Source organism: Neofelis nebulosa, chromosome 2 (assembly GCF_028018385.1).
Source record: "Neofelis nebulosa isolate mNeoNeb1 chromosome 2, mNeoNeb1.pri, whole genome shotgun sequence".
NCBI lineage: Eukaryota > Metazoa > Chordata > Mammalia > Carnivora > Felidae > Neofelis > Neofelis nebulosa.
The window spans coordinates 93,556,505-93,578,776 of record NC_080783.1 but is presented as its reverse complement, the minus strand read 5'-3'; the positions used below and the strand labels follow the sequence as shown (position 1 = coordinate 93,578,776).

General features: G+C 38.2%; 1 protein-coding gene across 2 annotated transcripts in view; it reads left to right on the top strand.

The window, feature by feature from the left end:
- Nucleotides 1-22,272, top strand: part of THSD7B (thrombospondin type 1 domain containing 7B) — a 1,116,594-nt gene that overhangs the window by 551,388 nt on the left and 542,934 nt on the right. For both annotated transcript variants that reach the window (XM_058715426.1, XM_058715425.1), the window contains 2 exons: nt 6,022-6,267; nt 20,051-20,220. In XM_058715426.1, coding sequence (XP_058571409.1) covers nt 6,022-6,267; nt 20,051-20,220 — 416 coding nt within the window. The remainder of the gene's footprint in view (nt 1-6,021; nt 6,268-20,050; nt 20,221-22,272) is intronic.

Genomic DNA, 22,272 nt, shown 5'->3' with positions numbered 1-22,272 from the left:
AGAGTTCGCACTGAGCTGTATGCAAAAGGAAAATGAACAGTTATTTTGCTAAATCGTTCAGATTTCAGGGTTTATTACCACAACCTATTTGATTCTAATACAAGATTCTTTTTAAAATTTTTTTTAATGTTTTATTCATTTTCTGAGAGAGAAAGAGAGCAGGGGAGGGGCAGAGAGAGAGAGATAGAGAGGGAGACACAGAATTCGAAGCAGGCTCCACGGCCCAGAGCCTGACATGGGCCTCGAACTCACAAACCATGAGATCATGGCCTGAGCTGTAGTCAGAACGTTTAACTGACTGAGCTACCCAGGTGCCCCAAGATTCTTTTTTTTTTTAATGTTTATTCATTTTTGAGAGACAGAGACAGAGTGTGAGTGCTGGAGGGGCAGAGAGAGAGGGAGACACAGAATCTGAAGCAGGCTCCAGGCTCTGAACTGTCAGCACACAGCCTGACAAGGGGCTTGAACTCACAGATGATGAGACCACAACCTGAGCTGAAGTCGGACATTTAACTGACTGAGGCACCCAGGCGCCCCATTAATACAAGATTCTTGGGAGGCCTAACAATTATAGGCGCTAAGTAACTCTGATGATAGATGTGTCCAATAGGCCTAAAAGTTACTCCCTTACCTATAGAATGTAGTGTAAATATGAAACATCATTCTGTGAACATGCAGATGGAATGAAGATCTATACGTAGTTTGTGAGAGTGCCCTGACAGTTCCCTTCCTCCAATCAGCTTTCATGGAGCTAACATCCAGGTCTATACAATGAAGCAAGGACAGGGGAATTCCCATCTTGGGAAAAAGGTGAGCGTTAGGCAGTCTACCCTAATGGACAAACAATGTGAACGGTCACTTCACAAGAGATGAAGTCTGAATAGTCATTAAAGATTCAAGAAGAATATAAAGCTCAATGGTAAGCTCAAAAAACAAATGTAATTTTCCAACATTTTGAAAAAAGTAAGTCTGATAATACCTCTTTAAGGCATGTAAGAAAGGAGAAATCTCATAATACCTAGTACATTTGATTATATGAATATTTATGGCCCAACTCAAGGCAAAAATACTGAAGAAAATATTTTACACATGTGTAGGACAGAGACATAAAAAGAGGCTCAATTCATAATCCTTTGGAATTGCAAGAAATTAACCACAACCAAAAGGTGCAGTAATGGGAAAATGAATAAATGAATTGCTATATACTCATACAAACAGTAAAAATAAATGAACATTATCTGTATTTGTCAACATAGATAGATCTAAAAGTCATAATATTAAGTGAGGAAAATAATTTCCAGAATAATATGTTTAATAAAACATTTAAGTAAAACATTTAGCAACATGCAAGACAATGAATGCTATATGATAGTTATGAGCATATACATATTTATCTAAAGTATAAAAACATTGTAGAGAATACTAAAAATCAATGTCAGGTTAGTGGCTGTGTCTGAAAAAGACAGCTTGAAATGCATCGCAAGAGACATAGGGAACTTTATCTGAATTTGTAATTTTTTATTTATTTAACAAAATTTGACATAAATGTTCATTTCTGTTAGTAAAGTCTTGGAGTATGTGTTATATAACTCTACTTTTCTGAATGTTTGAGGTATTTAACATTATTTTAACTGTTGAAGTTTTGATGAAGGGAGGATACCTTTCTCTTGGTTTTTATCTTATATGAGTTTCTGTTCTTTTTTTTTTCTAAATAAAGAGATTTCCTTATATTTCCATAGGAAGTAAGAATTATTAGAGTAATTTTTAGTTTCAGTGATTTCCTTTACAGTGAATACTTGTGAAGTAATTTACAAATGATGTGTTCTGTAAATGTCAAGGAGATATAATTACATAGCATATCTTTTTTTAAAAAGACAAATCCACAGTTTATGTCTGTTTTATTAAAAATACCACCTTCTATGAAAAGTTTTATTCCCATTTCTATGTGTAGACAATAATATTTGTTATGGGCTTTAGTTTATAAGGTGATTTTACACATACTAAAAGTTATTATGACGATGATAGGGGGTGAGTAAATCACATTTTATTATTTTTTCCTGCAGATAGTGAAGCTAAGTAGCCGGGAGACTAAGGTCATGCTAACATATTGTGATGCAAACTTCAAGTCTCAAATATTTCTTTTTAAAAAAAATTTTTTTTCAACGTTTTTTATTTATTTTTGGGACAGAGAGAGACAGAGCATGAACGGGGGAGGGGCAGAGAGAGAGGGAGACACAGAATCGGAAACAGGCTCCAGGCTCCGAGCCATCAGCCCAGAGCCTGACGCGGGGCTCGAACTCATGGACCGTGAGATCGTGACCTGGCTGAAGTCGGGCGCTTAACCGACTGTGCCACCCAGGCGCCCCTCAAATATTTCTTATTCACCACTTAGTGCTTGTCTACCTATTCCAGTAAAATGGGATTTCACTGATCAAAGTAGACCAGGGATCTGTGTGGCAGCTTTTATGATTTTTTTTAACCAAGAAGGTAGGTTTGTGAGAATAACACTAAAAATAAGTAAATATGGGCACCTGCGTGGTTCAGTCGGTTAAGCGTCTGACTCTTGGTTTCAGCTTAGGTCGTGATCTCATGGTTCATGAGTTTGAGCCCTGCATTGGACTCTGCTGACAGTATGGAGCCTGGTTGGGATTCTCTGTCTCCCTCTCTCTTTGCCCCTTCCCTGCCCATGCTCTCAAAAATAAATAAACATTAAAAAAATAAGTAAGTAAATATGTAATCAGTGGAACGTATGCTCTTCCTAGTTCCAAAAATTAGGATCCCTTTTCAAAAATGCAAAATTTCCTGATCATTCCCTGCAACTCCTTGCAAGTCTTGTTATCCATTCTACTGATCCAGTAGGAAAAGTCATTCTGGGGAAGATGAGCAACAGAGAGTGAAAGCTGGTAAATGGGAAGAACCAAACCACCACAACTGTAGACAGAGAACTGTATTGTGTGGGACCTTCTTTATAAAAGGAATTAAGTCCATCTTGGAAGGTGAGACTTTTCTCTAAAACATGCAAATTTTGTGTATTTCTAAAAACACACAAATTGAAAAACATCACTAAATTTCTGTATTAGTGTGCTAGGGCTGCCTTAACAAAGTATCACTGACTGGTGGCTGAAACAACAGAAATTAATTTTCTCACTGTTCTGGAGTCTGGAGAGTTCAAGATCAGGTGTCAATGAGGTTGGTTTCTTCTGAGCTCTCTTTTGCTTGTAGACAGTTGTCTTCTCTCTGTGTCTTCACATAGTCCTCCTTCTCTGTATCTGTTTCCTAATCTCTTCTTGTAAGGAGACCATTCATACTGGATTCGGGCCAACCCTAGTGACCTCATTTTAACTTAATACCCTTTCTAAAGACTCTTCAAATAGAGACACATTCTCAGGTACTGAGGGTTAGTACTTCAATATATGAATTTGGAAGCCCATAACAATTTCTGAAAAGTGAAAACCTAGAAACTTCTTGATGTTTCTGTTGTATTATATACCAAAAGAGACAGTCTTCTCCCCCTACCTCCACAAGGCACAGAGACAGTACATTCTGATATAGGTGGGGCATTTTCAAGACAGGTTCTTCCTAGTATGTCTTAACCCCAAGCTCCCAAAATGTAACATTGGAGTGAGCAATGGTAATAAGGTATACATTGTCTTTTTTCATTTTGAAAGGAATATGATCTGAATAGACTTGAATACACACACACACACACACACACACACACACACACACACAAGGTTTATCTTATATCATTGTGACTTCTGAAAGCCACACTAACTCTCCATGGCTTCATGAAGGAATGAAAGATATCAATATGGAAACCTCACTATAATTTGCTTAAATTTGATCATGTTTTATTCTCCCCTGCACACCACCTTCTATAATCCCTTTCCCCGTTGGTGACTCTTCCTTATCAGCATTATTTTCACAAGTCACAAACATGGAGAACAACCATTACCTAATCCTGATTAGTTCATTACTCCACCAGGTTTCACTCACCCACTTTGGGAAGTCAGTATTTGAACATATATTGTCTTATGTTCCTGTCAAAATTATCCTTTTCTTCCCCAAGGTAATGGATGCCTTTGACATAATAAGGAAAAGGCTAACAACAAAAAAAGTAAAAAAAAAAAATAAGAACATTGATTAATATGTAAAATATTATTTTCCTGGTGGGGTCTGATTTTCCTCACTTAAAATTATTTAATGCTCAGTTAAATCCAAATTCCTTAGCTGATGATGTGAAGTCTTTCCAGACATACTTTTGGAGAATTCACAAACCTAATATCTATCCACTTTCCTCTTTGAATTTTATGCTTTATAAATTGACAAATTATGACAGTTGACAAATTGGTTTTTACTCCGCCCCCCTTTGGTGTGCTTATAAATGTTTAAGTACCTGTTCTTGGGGGTGGGGCATCAGGGTAAGGTGGGGCTTGGGGGCTTGATTAGTAGCATCTGTTGATTTCTGCAGTGTAAATACTCCTACCATGGCCAATTTTAAGCTATCTGAGTGAAATCAACTGGCTTGCAAAATTCGTGAAAAGTTACTAGTTAGTTCTTGTGAAACAGTACATCCAGCTCTGGCATAACACTGGTTTCCATCCCCACAAAGTTTTATATCAAGGCTTCAAATATACTATTTTGGTGACCTAAAATAGTCTTCTTTCTGTGCCTGGGAAGCTCCTATCAATCTTTAAAAGAAATGCAGCTCATACATCTTTCTCTCTCAGAACCCCTCACCCCCTCCCATCCTCCTGGCCTTTCCAGATGGTCTATCACTGACTCATCAACTTTTCTCCTCATCATTATAAATGATTTCATGTTGAATTCATCACATTGTTACTTATCCCATCTTTTTATTTATTTGTTTCCCAACTAGATTGTTAGTATTTGATAGCACCTGAATTATGCAAATGAGAAAACTGATGCTCAGAGCCTAATGGTGTGGGGAAACATGATACCACATTTGGTTTTTTCATAGCCCAGAATGAAAAGAGTGGATAGATCAATACTCTACAGCTTGCCTTTACCTTTGTTTGACCTTAGACAAATGATTTAGCCTTCTTGAGCTTAAATTTTCTACAATTGGAAATAATAATACACAAGCTCATGGGGTTGTTGCGAAAAAGTACCTGTGAGATACAGCACAGTGTGTGTGACACGTGGGAACCAGTCAGTAAATGGCAGCTGTAAGTTATAGTGCAGGTGACAACACACTAGAAGAACCTCCTTCTTCGTCTTCTTCTTTTTTTTTTGTATTTTATTATATTTTTTTATTTTAATTTTTTACATTTAAATTTTAGCTAGTTAACATACAGTACGATATTGGTTTCAGGAGTGGAATTCATCATTTACAACACCCAGTGCTCATCACAAGTAGCCTCCTTAAGGCCCATCACCCCTCTAGCCCATCAATCCCATCCCCTACCCATTTCCCTCCATCAACCCTCAGTTTATTCTCTATCAGTAAGAATCTCTTGCGGTTTGTTTCCCTCTTTCCTCTCCCCTGCCCTCCCACATGTTCATCTGTTTTGTTTCTTTAATTCCACATATGACTAAAATCATATGGTATTTGTCTTTTTTTGATTGATTTTGCTTAGCATAATACATTAGCTCCATCGTCATTGTTGCAAATGGCAAGATTTCATTCTTTTTGATGGCTGAGTAATATCCCATTCTATATGTGTACCACATCTTCCTTATCCATTCATCAGTCAGTGCACATATGGGCTCCCTCTGTAGTTTGGTTGTTGCTGGTAATGTCGTTATTTTTCATAATGCTTTGCACAAGGTATAAGTGTGTACATGTGTGTTTTGCTAGAGTGAAATCACTTCACAATTGCAGATAAAAGAGAACATACATTTTTAAGATGTATGTTCTTCATTATTTTATCATGATGCCTCTAACATTTTTTAAAATCCTTTGAAAGCTCATATCAAATTTCAGGGTTTTTTCCCCCCTTAACAGGCACTTCATAATGTTGGTTACACCCTACTGTTTTTTTTCTTCTATTCTTTCAGCCTTTGCACACAAGACTCCTTCCCTTTGACTGTCCAGTCCTGCATCATGCCGAAAGACTGTGAAACCACTGAGTGGTCGTCTTGGAGCCCTTGCTCCAAGACCTGTCGTTCAGGAAGTCTCTCACCAGGATTCAGAAGCAGGAGCCGGAATGTGAAGCACATTGCTATTGGAGGTGGAAAGGAATGCCCTGAACTTCTTGAGAAAGAGGCCTGCATTGTTGAAGAACTTTTGCAGCCATGTCCCAGGTATTGTGCATTCTTTGGCATGAGTATTCAGTGTTCTACAAAACCTCATTTCATGTGGTGTAGGGATCTCAACAATAATAACAGTAGCTGTGACTTTTTTTAAAAATTTTTTAACGTTTATTTATTTTTGAGACAGAGAGAGACAGAGCATGAACAGGGGAGGGTCAGAGAGAGAGGGAGACACAGAATCTGAAACAGGCTCCGGGCTCTGAGCTGTCAGCACAGAGCCTGACGCGGGCTCAAACTCAAAGACTGTGAGATCATGACCCGAGCTGAAGTCAGATGCTCAACCGACTGAGCCACCCAGGCGCCCCAGTAGCTGTGACTTCTAACCGTTGTGTCTTTACTCAGTATAGAGATCCATACTAAGCAGTCTAGCACAGTGCTTTAAGAGCATGGGCTGTGTTGATTCCCTGGGCTCTAATCCTATTTCTGTGATTTTCTAAATTTGTGAACTTCAGCAAGGAACTTAAGTATAGTGCCTTAGTTTACTCATTTAGCAGTACTAACTTCATCCAGAACCTGGCACATAATAATTGCTCAATAACCATTAGTTATCATTGCCTGACATGTCACACCTGATTTTTGTAACAAGTTAAGAGGCTATTCATAGCATCATCATTTTGTAAATGAGGTTGTTGTTGCTTAAATATTTTTTCATGTCACATAGCTAATGGGTGGTGACACCCCAGTTCTAATGCAGTTCTGTCTCTAAATGTTACTGCTACCCTATGAAACTGTTTCTAATATACAGCCCCTAGTACATTGTCTAATGTATACAGAGTCAATCCCTAATACATGCTACCCTATGACATTGTCTCCAATGCAGAGAATTTTGAGAAAAACATTGACCTAGATTAGTAGCTGTATTTTAATATTTTTATATTGTTTATATTTTGCCTGACTGTAGGTATGACCCTTGGTGAAGGCCTCCAGTATATTTTTCTCTGTGTTCTTGTATTATGGTAGGCCAAGTCTGATAATGACATAAGTCATTTGCAGCTGGCTATTCAGAAGTCTTTGGGGGACAAATTTGTGGTAATTCCTGCTGGACAGCTGCCCTGAGCTCTATCTGTTAAATATGTAGCTATTTTAGATAGACCTTTCCTATTGTTTTTTTGTAGTTTGTAGAATTTGAGAATCAGTTCCCCAGTGAAAAGCAAAATGAGGCAAAAAATATATCTTCTTGTAGCAATTAATCTAACAGTCAAACTCAACAGGCATTATTGATGAGCTTAGCTATTTCTTGCACCTGAAATAATGTGTATATCGGGTGGGGCAGGGGTAGAGGAATATAGGGACAAATGCCTGTTGTCAAATTCTTAGCCACTCACTTCCTCCACTTCACCATTGAAATCAGTGTGCATTCAAGTCCTCACATACTGATTGTTCATTTTTTACCAAGTTGACCCCTTAGATTCATATCATTCTGTACCTCAGAAGCAGAAGAGATAGATGTAGTTTATTATCCTTTACAGATTAACTTACTGTCTCACAGAATTCTCCCTAGTTGTGTGAGTATGTGTCCAGTCTTTAAAAACACTGATATTAGGGGGTGCCTGGGTGGCTCAGTCAGTTACGTGTCTGACTCTTGATTTTTGGGTCAGGCTGTGATCTCACAGTTGTGAGATGGAGTCCACATCAGGCTCCGTGCTGGGTGTGGGGCCTGCTTAAGATTCTCCTACTTCTCCCTCTGTCCCTCCCGTGCTCACAGTCTTACACTCTTTCTCTCTCTAAAAATAAAATGAAAACACTGATATTAAGGGACAGCATGGGATTTGGAAATGACATAAAGCCTGAGATCTTTGTTCTTTTTGATTTTGGGTAGACCTGGATCAAAATCATATTACCATCATTTATTAATTGTGTGTTTTGGGGAAAGCTATACAACTTCTATAAGACATTTCCCTTTTCAATAAAGTGTGTCTAATTATACTGCCTGTGTTGAGGGTTGTGCAGATGAGGTATGTAAACTGTCAGTCTCAGTACTCAGCACATAGAAGCACTACCAAGATGGCAACCCTTATTGTTGCTGTTTGGAGGTGTGTTCATTTCCTCCAGAAAGAGACTACCTCCTTTCCTTTGAAGGCATACTATGGTAATTTAAACAGGTAGGAAATTATTTCTTCTGGGTAATGTGAAATCTTTTTCACTATGGAGGCCTAATTCAGAAGGGTTCTCAATATTAGGCTTCTAGGAATAGAATCTGGGTTTAATGATGAAATAGACATTGATCCCCTTTTCCTTCATTCCTTACATGAAATGGCTAGTGACCTCTTCCAAATGTTAATTTATAGACATCCTTCCATTTTTACCTCTATTTTCTGTGTTGAAAATGATTACAGTTTTCTTAGAAGTCAGAACAATTTCTCTCTGATGATCATGAGAAAGTTGAGTTGCATCTGTATTTGTTAAATAATGGCTACTTTTTATTGAGTACCTACTGTTCACCAATAACTATATCAGAAATTTAACAAAGATTATTTAGAAGAACATAAAATTTCTCATCAAAATAGGATAGTTTTGAGAGTAAAAGGGATGCAAACTGATGTTGTTCATATTGAAGTCTATTTGGCTCAAAGTCAGTATTCTTTCCATTACTTTCATGATAGTTGTAGTGAAAACACATACACAGATAAAGGTATACATACACATATTCATGTGTTTATATGTATCATTTTTCCCAACAAAATAGTGTGGAATGGTAATAATTCAAGATGCATCCAAGATGAATTTATTTATTGTTCTTCATTTGATTGAACCTTAACATCTGAAAATAGATGTGACAAATTTCATTGGCAATGGACCTGACCTTCTAGTTCTGCTGTTTGGAAACATTACTTAGTTTGACATTTTTTAAAAACCTTCTCAAATGGTGAATTTGTAGGAAATATGAATCTTAGAAAAGTCACTGAATACCAACCTGTGTTTCCTAGGGAGAAAGGTATGTTAGTGACTGATTCCAGGAGAATGCATAAATAACAACAAAATTAACATTGGCTGACATTCTTATTTGTCTGAAATCTGAGCTGTGGCATCTACCACAGGTAAAGCACAAAGGCTGCGTACTAACTTTGGTTTCTAGTGTGACATGGTGATTAAAATTCATTGTGAACAAGGGAAATGGAAACAAAAGTCTATTAGGGAACAAAAATGTCCATTTTTCCTTTCCCAGAATTCATGAGCAAGTCATATATATCAAGCAATCCAATTCACCATATTTCTCCCCAGCAGGAAAATGTACATTTCTGTGACTCTTCATGGTGCTTTTCTAAAGTCTCTCAGAATGCTGTTTGGCTTTAACTTTCCACCATCTTTGCTATAGGAAACATGCTCATCCATTCAATAAATGTACATTGACCTCTTGCTATGTGCCGAGTTTGTGATACCTCAGAGAACAAAATAGTCAAAGTCCTCTCCTTGTCATGGGGCTTAAATTTTAGTGAAGGTACATCAAATAAATATAATAAATAAAATAAGCTATATACTGTGTGCATGAGCTATGAAAAAAAATCAGACATTACAGTAGAATTGCTGGGATGCTGGGATGTGGGGTCAGCTCAGGTTACAGAATTAAACAGAGTCATTACAGTTGCCTCATTTGAACTGGTGGGGGAACTTGAAGGAAGTGGGGAAATTAGCTTTTAAGTAATTAGGGGAAGAATACTCCAAGAAGAGGGAAGAGCTAGAGAAGTACCATAGGTCCTGCATATTAATACTGCTGTAAAAGTTCTTTAGCTACATAGCTTTGGGGCTATTCGTCTCACCAGCTAGACTCCAGCGGTAAACATTTTAGCTCTAAACACTACGAGTGCCAATCCCCGAGGCATGATCCCATGAAAGGAATGGTAAGCAAGAGAAGCCCATTCCACAAGTGCTCTCTGAGACCAGAACATCTTGGTAGTTCCTTGGGGCAACCAGCTTATGTAAACTTGAAAAGAGACAGAAGCTAGTCTGTTACACTAACATAGGAAATTATACAACTATAAAGAAGTTAGTGTAGTACAGCCTTAGGTTTGTTTCAAGAGTATGTTTTTAACCAAGACATGTATAGACTCCAAGAAACCCCTTCCTTCAGCATTCGGGCTACTTTTAGGTTTATGTCCATTCCAACATAACATTAAGCACTCACACTGTATATTATGAGGTGGGAATAGAAATGAGAGAGATGGGATAAGTCTGCTTGTCACTTGTCATCTTTTCTCTGGGTGTGTTTATCTCCTGCCATTGGGCATCATGACCTTAGGCACTATGCTATTCTCTACCTCAAAACATTGAAAGATATGTGTTTTATAAGCTACCTTGGTACTTGTGTTTTTTCTTATGTCCTGATTAACATCTGAAGTATTCGATCCTACATCTGAACTAAGAGGATGGTGAAAATCATTCTAAGACTGTAAATAAGGTGGCCCCGTTTACTAGATAGCATAAGGAAAGTTTTATTTATTTATTTACTTATTTATTTATTTATTTATTTATTTTTATTTTTTGAGAGAGAGAAAGAGAGAAAACAAACAGCAGAGAGAGAGGGGGGCAGAGAGAATCCCAAGTGGGCTTCACACTGTCAGTGTAAAACTTGATGCAGGGCTCAAACCCATGAATCATGAGATCATGACGTGAGCTGAAAACAAGTGTGGGAAGCTTAACCGATGGAGCCACCCAAGCAGGCACCCCAGGGAAGTATTTTAAATGCTTAATGTCAGATAACTGAGGCATGACCTGATGCTGGAACAGCTGTGGCTCCAGATCCCTTGTGTTTATGTGGAGAGCCCATTAGGCTGAAGATACCATAACACACAAACATATTGAAAAGTGTCAACACCTTTCCTGGAAATGACACCTCAGATGACCTACCAGCAACTTTCACCACTTCACCAGGAGACAACAATTTTCATGCAAAAAAAAAAAAAATGGCTGTTCTGTCTCTTAAATGATCATTTAGAATTTGAAATTGAATAGAAGACAGCAGTATTAAAAGGTGACAGTGACTGATGTAGATTAAAACTCCCAAGAAGATCTTAAGGCAGAAGCTGTGTGGTTGATCCTATTACATATACTGTGATATTACTGCACAGAAAAGCCAATTTGTAAAACATTGTTTCACTGTTTGGGTCTGACACTGAATAGATTGGCTCTCATGATCCATCTGTCCTTGTCTCTGGTATGCATGAATTAATTTATCCTTATTATAATCTATCTGTGCACACTCACACTGCGAATGTGTCTGGGTCTCCTGCAGCCTACTTTGATTTCTCTGTACAACACCCTTCGTCCACAACCCATGACCAGCCTGATTCTCCCTAACATTTCTTTTAGGCACTCCACCCAACTTTAGATTTTCCAGAAAAAATTCTTTTTCCTTGAGAAAACTCTGGGGATTAGTTGACAGATCTTTGTAGATGATATTGAAACCAGGGATAGAGCTAAGGAAAAGGATGGCAGGGAAAACTTTGCTTGATTATTGGCTTTCTTTGCCCATTGGAATTCTGTAAGTGCTGGAACAGGGTTGCTATGTTGTGAAGAGATGTCCAACACCTGCTTCAGCCTGTCACTGTTAATTTCTAGAGAATTCAGGAGACTGAAAACGTTCAGTCTTTGTTCACTTAGTTTGTGCATATTAAGAATCTTGTAAAAGATCTTCTTTGACTTATGATGGAGTAACCTCTCAATAAACCCATGGCAGGATGAAACGATTGTAAGTTGAAAATGCATTTACTATACCTAACCTACCAACCATCATAGCTTAGCCTTACCTACCTTAAATGTGTTTAGAATGCTTACATTAGCTTATAGTTGGGCAAAATCATCTAACACAAAGCCTATTTTATACTAGTACTGAATATCTCATGTAATTTATTGACTACTGTACTGAAAGTGAAAAACAGAATGGTTGCATGGATACAGAATGGTTGTAGGTGTATCTATAATTTACCCTTGTGATCACATGGCTGACTGGGAGCTGCAGCTCATTGATCACGAGAGTATCAGATTGCATATTGCTGGGTGGAAAAAGATCAAAATTCAAAGTATGGTTTCTACTGAATGCGTCTCACTTTCACATCATTACACAATCAAAAATTTGTATGTTGAACTAGAGCATCCAGAACATGATTACCATATCCTTTAAGAATGTTTATAATAGTTGGTAATGTTCTTACAAATCATCCCATATGTAGGGATGTTTATTTACTTTTTTGTTTATTTACTTTTTTCCTCTACCTTCGAGTGGTTAGCACCTATAAAAATGCCTGGCTCATAGTAAATGCTCAGCAAACAATGAATGAATGAGTAAATGTTCAAATGTAGGGTAGTTCCAGAACAATATTATGCACATGGTACTTTCTTCCATGATTTTACTTATTATGTAATATGTGTGAAGGATTTAGAGTGATTTCTTATAAAGAGCAGCAGAAACTGACATCATCAAGGAGATTAAATAAGAACAACTACCCAGGGTAGGGATGGACACATGAAGCTTGATCTGATATTGTGCCCAATGGCCACCTTTCTTCTGCTAACAGTGTGCCTGGTTTTCCAGATAAGAAGTTTCTATTTTCATTCGGTTGTAAGAGTAGCTTCAGAAAGGGTGAGAAATGAGATCACAGTCTCAGTTTGTAAAAGTTTGCCTTCCAGAACAGAACGGCATGAATATCACCTACCATATCTTCTGAATCTGCTGTTGATCATCTACCACAGTGCAAACAAGCACTCTGTACCTAATAGGAACTCAGTATATTTTTTAAATGAATTCATGGATTCTTTAAGGATGATTTTTGTGTTGTTGTTGTTGTTAACTGTTTTGATTAAACAGTTTAAGGAATAAAGGAGTGATGACCTGGAGCCCTCAGGAGACTGTGTGTTAGATAAGAAACAATGGTTTCAAATATCTGTAAATTGTTTCAACAGAAGAAGACAGATGCTTTATTGAATCTATCTTTTACTGGTACATATTTTTTCATGAGTCCCTATTGTGCCACTTTAAGTCCTCTTGGATGGAAGATTTGTTCCCCTGTTAGTGTAAGAAAAGTTAACGTACTGCTAAGTGCTGTGCATAGTGATAGAAGTCTATTAATAATACATATGTGGAGTTTGGCTGGCAAAGCCAGCTGCTGAAGGGCAAAGAGCTTTGCACTTCAGAGTAGCTTTCCATAATCAATAGTCTCACTGTATTCAATAAAAAATTACTAGAGCATAAAATATATAAAGCTTGATCTGTTCCCTTTATTTTGGTCGTCTGTTCAGCAAAAAAAAATGACAAGTTAATTCTTTTCTAAATGCATTTACAACTTTAAAAGGGCAACAGACATTATCATAAATTAGTCATGCTGCAGTACACTGATTTTTAATATACACACATTTAATTTGAATACCTTGCACTAGGGCTTCAATTCCAAGAGTGTTTGCAAATCTATATGTGCTTAGTCAAAACATGACCATTAACTAATGCAATTATTCTTTCAATCTGTCATCATTAAATCGCTTAAGATTCTGTTCCATGTTGCTTTGCTTTAAATCCAAGTCTTTAGTAGGAGAAAAGAAATCCACACGTTAAGCAATTCTAAGCCTTGTGAAACTGATAAAGCATACATTCTAAAGGGCAGAGGTTGCTATAAAACTCTGATGGTCCTGCCATCCTGTTGCTATTAGAATCACTTTATGTCACATTAGTAGGATGGAGGTCTTTTAAAAAGAGTTGCTAATGTGCCTTCTTTTCTAATTTTGTCTTTGCTAATTTACGATGTCTCTACTCATTGCTTCATAGCAATAAGTTCATTCCTTACTCCTTCTGCTATCCCCCTTCTGTTTGAAGAATAGTTTAAGTACAGGATTCCTTGAGTTAGACAACATCACTGTCTGGAAGACAAGCTGGTTATCTTGGCAAATGAATTTCAGGGCCTCAAATCACTTTTCCTAGTCCACAGTTTGTCTCCTATATCTCTTAATGGGAATATGTATTTCTGCCATTAGAAATTTCTTTGACTTAATCTTGGTTTCTTCTTTTAAGCTGCATATACTTCTTTAGAATCATAACATATTTAATGTTAACATTTTCAGTATTTATTTTATTCCAATATAGTTAATATACAGTGTTTTATTAGTTTCAGGTGTAGAATATAATGATTCAGCAATTCTATACATCACCCAGTGCTCAGCATGGCAATTAAACTTGTAACTTTTAATATGTATCATGTGAATATACTTATTGACCATTTCCTAAAAGGAGACTTAAATTATAGGGACCATATAAGAATATTGGGCAATGAGTTTCAGGCATGGGAGAAGGATTTGGAAAACAGATTCTAGAAAGTAAATGAAGAAAAACTGAGTTTCTCAGTTATAATACATGGTTTCCCTGATGTCTGGGTTCTTGTCCCCTTTTCTGGGCTGTCTCATTTAAGAATTCATTGCCAACACACTGTGGTGCTAATACTTGGGGAAAAATAATTTGGAATCATTCTTCACTCCTCCCTTTCTCTCTCATCTCTATCTAATCCATTGGAAGGCTGTCCCTACCTTCACAGCATATCCAGAATCTGGTCACTTCTCACCACATTCACTATGACTGCCTCAGTTGAAGCCACCATCATCCTTCCTAGATGAGCAAAGCCTTCCAAATTTGTCTCCTTCCTTCACATCCCCCATAGTCTATTCTTCACTCAGTAGCCAGGGTGATCTTTAAAACTTTAAATCACACCATATTACCGTTCTCAAAACTCTGCAATGATTTCCTGACATATCTAGAATAACACTCACAGTCCTAACTCTGGCCTACTATGTTCTTTATAGACTGGCTCCTGACTACTCCTCATTTTCTCTCCCTCTTATCCTAACCCACCTGACCCAGCCACACTGGCTTCTGCGATACCCTAGAGAGTGCCAAACACTCGGTCTCTTGGAAACTTTGGATGTGCTCTTCTCTGCCTAGAATGCTCCCTGACCGCTCATTCCCTCATGCTCTTCAGGATTCTGAAGACTTCCCTGGTCATGGCACGGAAATAGCTCTTTCTCTTCTCAAGGTCAGGGGCTTTGTCTTGCCTACTGCTGTGCATTTCTATTGTCTGAAATCTTGCCTGGCACATAATTGGAGTTCAGGAATTATTTGTTGAAAGAAAGGATTAATGAAAATGTGGTTGTGTAAGTGATTCCCTTACTATTTGGGCAGGCCTCTTTCTTTTTCTAGGGAGTCCTTCTTTCTAGCCCTCCCCCTGCCTTCAGGCTCTCATACATATCTTTATGTTAACTAGAATGCCCTTGCATCAGCTCTTTTCCTTGTGCATTCAGTATTTGAGTTATCAGCATTCCCATTCTCAGAGGGTGGGGTTCCAGAGTGGTTGGAGGTGTGCTCTCTCACTAGTTAGTAGTGGGGACATTGGAGCTGTTTTCACATGAATGGATCATGACAAGTTTACTTAACACTCTAATCAGTAGGGAGCAACATGGAGAATTTGATTTCAAGCCTAAAGTTACCTTCTGTAAGGTTTAATGGGAATTTTAATTTTTATAGTTAGGGATCCTTTAATTTGGCTTATATATTATTTCTCTTTTTTTAAATTATATCCTGAAAGCACCAAAACTTGGCCCTATGTTACCACAGTGCTCTAATTATAAGTTGGCTGTAAAATATTCTCAAACTTTATTTTTGTTTGAGACTGAAAGAAAAAAATATATATATAGGCAGTATAAAACATTATCAGTTAGTTGTCACTGGCATTATCTTTGCCACCAACAAAAAGAGATTTTTTTTTCTTTAGTCCAGAACCCACTTCCTCAGACCAAGACCAACATTTACTTGTCCTCATAATGGCAGGACAGGTAGCTACCTATTGCCTACTGAACTTATTTTCAGTATCCTTTGATCGTGGTTCATTGGTTTGCCATTCGCTATTTTAATCTACCTGCCATTTCATTAAAGAAAAATAAATCTGACATTGAATCTTGCTCTTCCAATTACTTATGACCTTGGAAGAATTACTTCTTTTTTATTCCAATTATCCCATCTGTAAAAGCAGAAATAATATTTTCCTCAGGGTTTGTTGGGACACTTTAATGAGGTAACACACCTATTTTTGTTATTGGAGTGCCTGGCACAGAGTAGGCATACAGAAGGTATTGGTTGTTGTTATTATTACTTGAAGGCCATGTCATGATACTCTAGTAGTCCAAATAAATTAATGCCTTGGCTGTTGTGTTCAGACAGAAACTTTGAAAAAAGCAAATGGATCCTCCACAGTCACATTGCTAAGGGGCCATGAGGATTGACTAATGTCTTTCATTCCATGGCTGTCTACTTGAGGCATTTCCACAATCAATTAAAAATGTTTTGTGCCCACAGGAGGTAGGACTCTGGCCTTTGAGACTCCGCATATTTCCCTCCTAAACAGAAGGACAAAATGAGGGTGTGTTAAAAGGCATCAGAATTTGGAGAGAGAGGTGAAAAAGGCCTGTTCTTTGACAGGGACTCCACCATTAAAGATAGCGTCCCAGGCAGTCTGGATGCCGTCTTGTCCAGAGGCTGGAGGACCATTGCTGTAACAGCTTCTAAAGGAGAAAGTGAGTACCAGTTAGCCAAAAGGACTCCTTTGATTTCTCATTCTGTCAGTTCCTGGAGACACTTCCCCAGGTTGGTAGAGTTTGGACATTCAGTTTTCATGGTTGCAGGGTGATTTGTGACTACACATAGATAGGGCTTTCAAAAAAAAAAAAAATAAAGAGGATGACGAGAGACTGTGAAAGACAGATTTTAAAAAGGAATATAGGAGTCCTTACCTGGTGATCATTTTCCCTCTGCCACTTGCTTGTCTGGTATTTTCTCTTAGGTGGTAAACAATAGCGATAGTGATAAATGCCTTATATTTCTTTCGAGAATTTGTTGTTTGCCAGTGAATGGAATTTGGGTGTTGTTGGTTAATGAGCTACCAACAGGGTTTTTGTTACTTTACATAAAACCATAGTCATTAAACTTTTCTTCTCATTTTTCTCCATAATGACTTCCAAAATTCCTCCATTGCTAATTCTTCTAGGGTCATGATAAATTAATTGAAAAAGCTATTTATACAGCGTGACCCATTCCTTTCAAACAAGCAAAAAAATTGCTGTGACTTGCTGTAATTCTGAACTCTATGTTTCTTTTATACTCTGCTGAACTTTGGTTGCTGGAAGTTAGGCCATAGTATTCCTGGATCTCTAATGTTAGGACTTGAGGAAATCAATGAAGTCCTCATACATAAAATGTTAATGTGTGTGTGTGTGTGTGTGTGTGTGTGTGTGTGTGTGTGTGTTCTGTGGCAGCAAGGGGCAAAACCTGCATGTAGAAGGACAGAAGCAGAAAAGGAATTAACATTTACTGAACATCTATTCCATGCCATGTTCAACATTTGGTATTATTATGCCCATTTTAAAGATAGGAAAACAGAACTGGGCCACGGTTACATGCCGAGTAAGTGGCAAGGCACAACTCAGCTGTAAAGCATGCCTGTTGTCTATACCACACTGTTCCCTTTTTTGCCTACCTTATTTGTTAACTATATCATAGGAGGCTTCTACTCAGCTGCTGTTATCTGTCCCCCTCCTTAATGGCCAGAAGCTCTTTGCCTAGGGGATCTTTGGAGGAAAGGGATCTGAAGTGAGACCTTGGTAGCCATCCATCCCAACAAACCCTTACCTCATTGCATTTTTGCCCTGGAATACAGAGCCATCTGCCCTGGACTCAGGGGCATGAGGGAGAAGCTTTCTGCTTGAGTGAACATGGAGAACAGGGTGAGAACTTTGAGTGAGCAGAACAGGCTTCAGAAGTTTGCCTCTGGAGAAGACCTACCTTTGGAAATAATCAAACTTTTCTCAGTCTGTCACTCCCAGGAATTGGAAACAGGTTATTGTCTGTATCGTGTGCATAAGCAGAACCTGCACTGCGCACCCAAAGTCTTGTCCAGCCTACTGACTTACTTTTTTGCCTGGGAGAACCATGTGAAAATGAAGTGGGGAGGCAGAGGGAGAAGAGTTGTGTCACAGTGAACCCCCCAGGATTGTCCAAATTCTTTTCCTACAATGCGCTTTTTATAAGACTTCATGAGGGGCTCCTGGGTGGCTCAGTCGATTAAGCGTCTGACTTTGGCTCAGATCATGATCTCACGGTTCGTGGGTTTGAGCCCAGCATTGGACTCTGCACTGACAGCTCAGAGCCTGGAGCCTGCTTCAGATCCTGTGTGTGTGTGTGTGTGTGTGTGTGTGTGTGTGTGTGTGTGCATGTCTCTCTCTCTCTGCCTCTCCCCCTCTTGAACTCTCTCTCTCAAAAATAAATAAACATTAGGGGCGCCTGGGTGGCGCAGTCGGTTGAGCGTCCGACTTCAGCCAGGTCATGATCTCGCGGTCAGTGAGTTCGAGCCCCGCGTCGGGCTCTGGGCGGATGGCTCGGAGCCTGGAGCCTGTTTCCGATTCTGTGTCTCCCTCTCTCTCTGCCCCTCCCCCATTCATGCTCTGTCTCTCTCTGTCCCAAAAATAAATAAAAAACGTTGAAAAAAAAAATTAAAAAAAAAAAATAAATAAACATTAAAAATGTTTAATTATAAGACTTCATGACTGTCAGGTTTTCAAGCTTTTTTAGAATTATGACATTCATTGTGAAGGGGTTTGGTTATTATTAGGTTTCTGAGAGATTTGCTTTATTATTTTGATGTCTGTGACTTGACTTCTATTTTACTCTAGTCTCTGTAAGGCCAGTGTTTGGGTGACACACACTCATTTTTATCACTTTTTTTTTCCTTTTAAGTAGTCACAATGCTGAGAAATTTTTCCTCAAATCTGAAATGGGACAGCAGTTACAAGAATGTTCTTAGGTTTTGTTTATTGTTCTAGAAGTTAATGAGTCTATTGGTATTTATGTGAATGCTATAGGGTTCTATTAATGATGTGGGCTTGAAGAATGTTGTAATAATCCACAAAAGGAAATTCTGTCTGAAATAATTCTCCAGGTCTGAGTGCAGTGCTGTTACGATTGTTTGTTTTCTGCAAGTTGTGTTCAAACTCCGTTGGGTTTCCTCCCTGTATCTGTATGCGTGCGTGCATGTGTATGTATGTGTGTCTATTAGTATGTATCTTAGCCAGTTATAAACCAAGAAGAATATATTATTAAGTCAGTTTAAATAACAGCATGTCTGCATATATAAAACACTCATCAGTTAAATGTAGTGGTCACACTGATAACTCATTTTTAGTATGTATATCTTTATGCTAATGGGGTCAAACAAGTTGAAATACTGTCCTGTATCAAGAAGGTTGAAAAGTTGGTCATCCCTATCCATTTAAAATCATATATCCCAACTCCACACATTCACACACTACTCTACTATCTTTAAAAGGCCAACTTCCACATAGTCATCCAGAAGTTTGTGAAGTGTTATCCCACGAAAAGGGCTGCTATGGAACAGGCTCATTGGGTTTTCACATCCTTCGTCTGATTCTTCACTCTCTTACAGTACCTGGGATGAGGCACATCCCCTGTGTATCCACATTTCCTTTCTTCACTCCTCTTATTCCATACTGCCACCGGGAGAGGCTGCTGTGATTTTTTGCTCCTAGGAAATAAAAGGGATTTAGTATCAAAACCAATTGACTTTAAAAACGAACAAACAAACAAACAAAGCCAATTGACTTTTTTTTTTTATCTATAGGTGAAGATTTGGCCCTAGAACGATTATTACATGCATATGATATTGTGACTTAAGTTTTCTTTAGAATATTATATTTTCCTTACTTCTTCTTCTTTTAAATAAATCAAACCAAACAGGTATTCCTGGAGGACCTCTGAATGGAAAGAATGCCAAGTCTCTCTTCTCCTCGAGCAGCAGGACCCCTACTGGCCTGTGACGGGACCCGTTTGTGGAGGTGGGATCCAGACCCGGGAGGTGTACTGTGCCCAGAGCACGCCAGCGTCCACCGCACAGAGGGCCAAGGAAGGTAGGCAGCCAGTTCCAGGGACAGATGGTGCAGCTGACTGGAAGGGAATCAACTTTAAAGCTATCTCTGCATATTATTCTTGACATAATGGACCCTCAGCACTCACAGGTTTAGTATTTGTTTTGTTGAGAATTTGCAAACCAGTCCTAGGTTCTGCTACTTGTAATAATTGGCAATAGTTAGAAATAATAGCAATAATAATAACTTCAGCCTCAAAGGATCGTTGTGAAAATTAAATGAGAGCATATACCTAAGAGCTGTAGCAAAAATGAATTGCTATAAGCTAAGGGGCTGGTAGGTTGGAGTGAGTAATCAGTCATGAATTAGTAGCATTCTTTTTTCGTTTTCCTCCCAAGAGTGCTGTTTGGGTGAATTTGTGGATGTGGGAGTTTCTACAGGCCTATCACTTTCAAATGTCATGGATCCACTATTTTACTGGCATATTTTAAATAATGTGAAAATGAGAAGGAGACAGAGGAGGAGGGAAAACAGCCTTCTCCATAGTAGACTCTCTGACAGGCATGCACAGCCTTAGCAGTACCCCATTTGTTTTAGAGTTCGAGACAGTGATTACATATAGGGACTGAAAAACCAGCCCAGGTTTATTTCAGTCCATTGGCTGAAACGCCAAAAGTGAGCAGGAATGCTTCCACTCTAGAAGAACGTGTGGCATCGCAGCCACATTGGAGGACATGGCAGTTCTCTTTGCAGAAGTAGTCGAGGTGGGAATGTTTCCTTGAGTGTGCACATAAATTCCCTACTGTAGAAGGCAAGATGCATGCTTTCTTGGTATGGAAATGCATCTATTTTACCCCGTAAAGCTTTTCATACCAGGTACATTTTTGTGTGTGACATGGCCTCTCAACATTCCAGAGGCATCTCTGACCATAACCTTGGATAATTTAACTTCTCAGTTATAGAGGGATCATCTTAACAGAATCATTAGAGTTTGCTTCAACAATTAAAATTACAGTGTCACATTTACAGAGCTAGAGTTATTTTAAAAACAGTAATTAAATTTTCTTCCTTATCTAATGTCACATTTGGAAAGTGACAATTTACACACTTTCTGTTCCAGGGTAGAACGTGACTATGCTTACTTTTCTGACTTTGGACGAACAGAATTTAGAGAAAGAGCTCTAGAATATTCTTTAAGACCTTGGTAATTTTTTTGTTCCACCTTGTCATTTCTTGTCTTTACTGTTGTCTATAGTACTAGGGTTTTCGAGGGTCAGCAAGTGCATTAAAGACGTGGTATAGCTTACTACTTACCTTGGTAGTCATTAACAAAGGCTTTCTTTTGCTTTTGTATAGGAGTGAATGAGAGAGATTGGTCAGCTATTACTTTCCTTTCTCATAAATGCCTTAATTTCCTACTGTTATCATTTATAGATATACCTTGAGACCTCTGGCAACAAAAGAATTTCTTCTTGGTTCAAGTTAAACACAAGATAATAATTGAATTGCTATTGTAATGGACCAGTGAGTGTGTTTGCCCAATTAAAGAGGACAAATTTAAATATTTCTAACCTTTTCTGCTAATGCAATAATAAAGGCCAAAATTGGTGACAGTTTTTGCATCAGTTTCTGTGAACATCACATTTTTTTTTTATGTTAGACTGTAGAGGGAAAAGGAACTTTAATAGCACTGATTTTGAGAACTCTTTTCTCAATGACAATTGACTTTCCCACAGGTTAATTTTTCCTTAAACTCTAGGATACTCTGTTCAATCTTTGGACTGAAATTGCTTGACTTTTCTTCCCTACAAAATCCCACCATCTGCTGTGAGTTAGCTGCTCTGCATTTCAAGAACCTGATCTTAGGGGAACACAACCCTGGGGAAAACACCACAACCACCAATGAATAAAAACAAACAAACAAGCAAACAAAACCACACCAAAATAAACAACAACAAAAAATCACCAATCCCAAAACCAAGACCCATTTCCATGGATATCTTATGTAATAAAATGAAATCAAATCTAGATTCCGGAGTGAAAAAGAAAAATGCTAATTCTCCCCCAAGGGCCTCCTAGTTTCTTGTATATGCT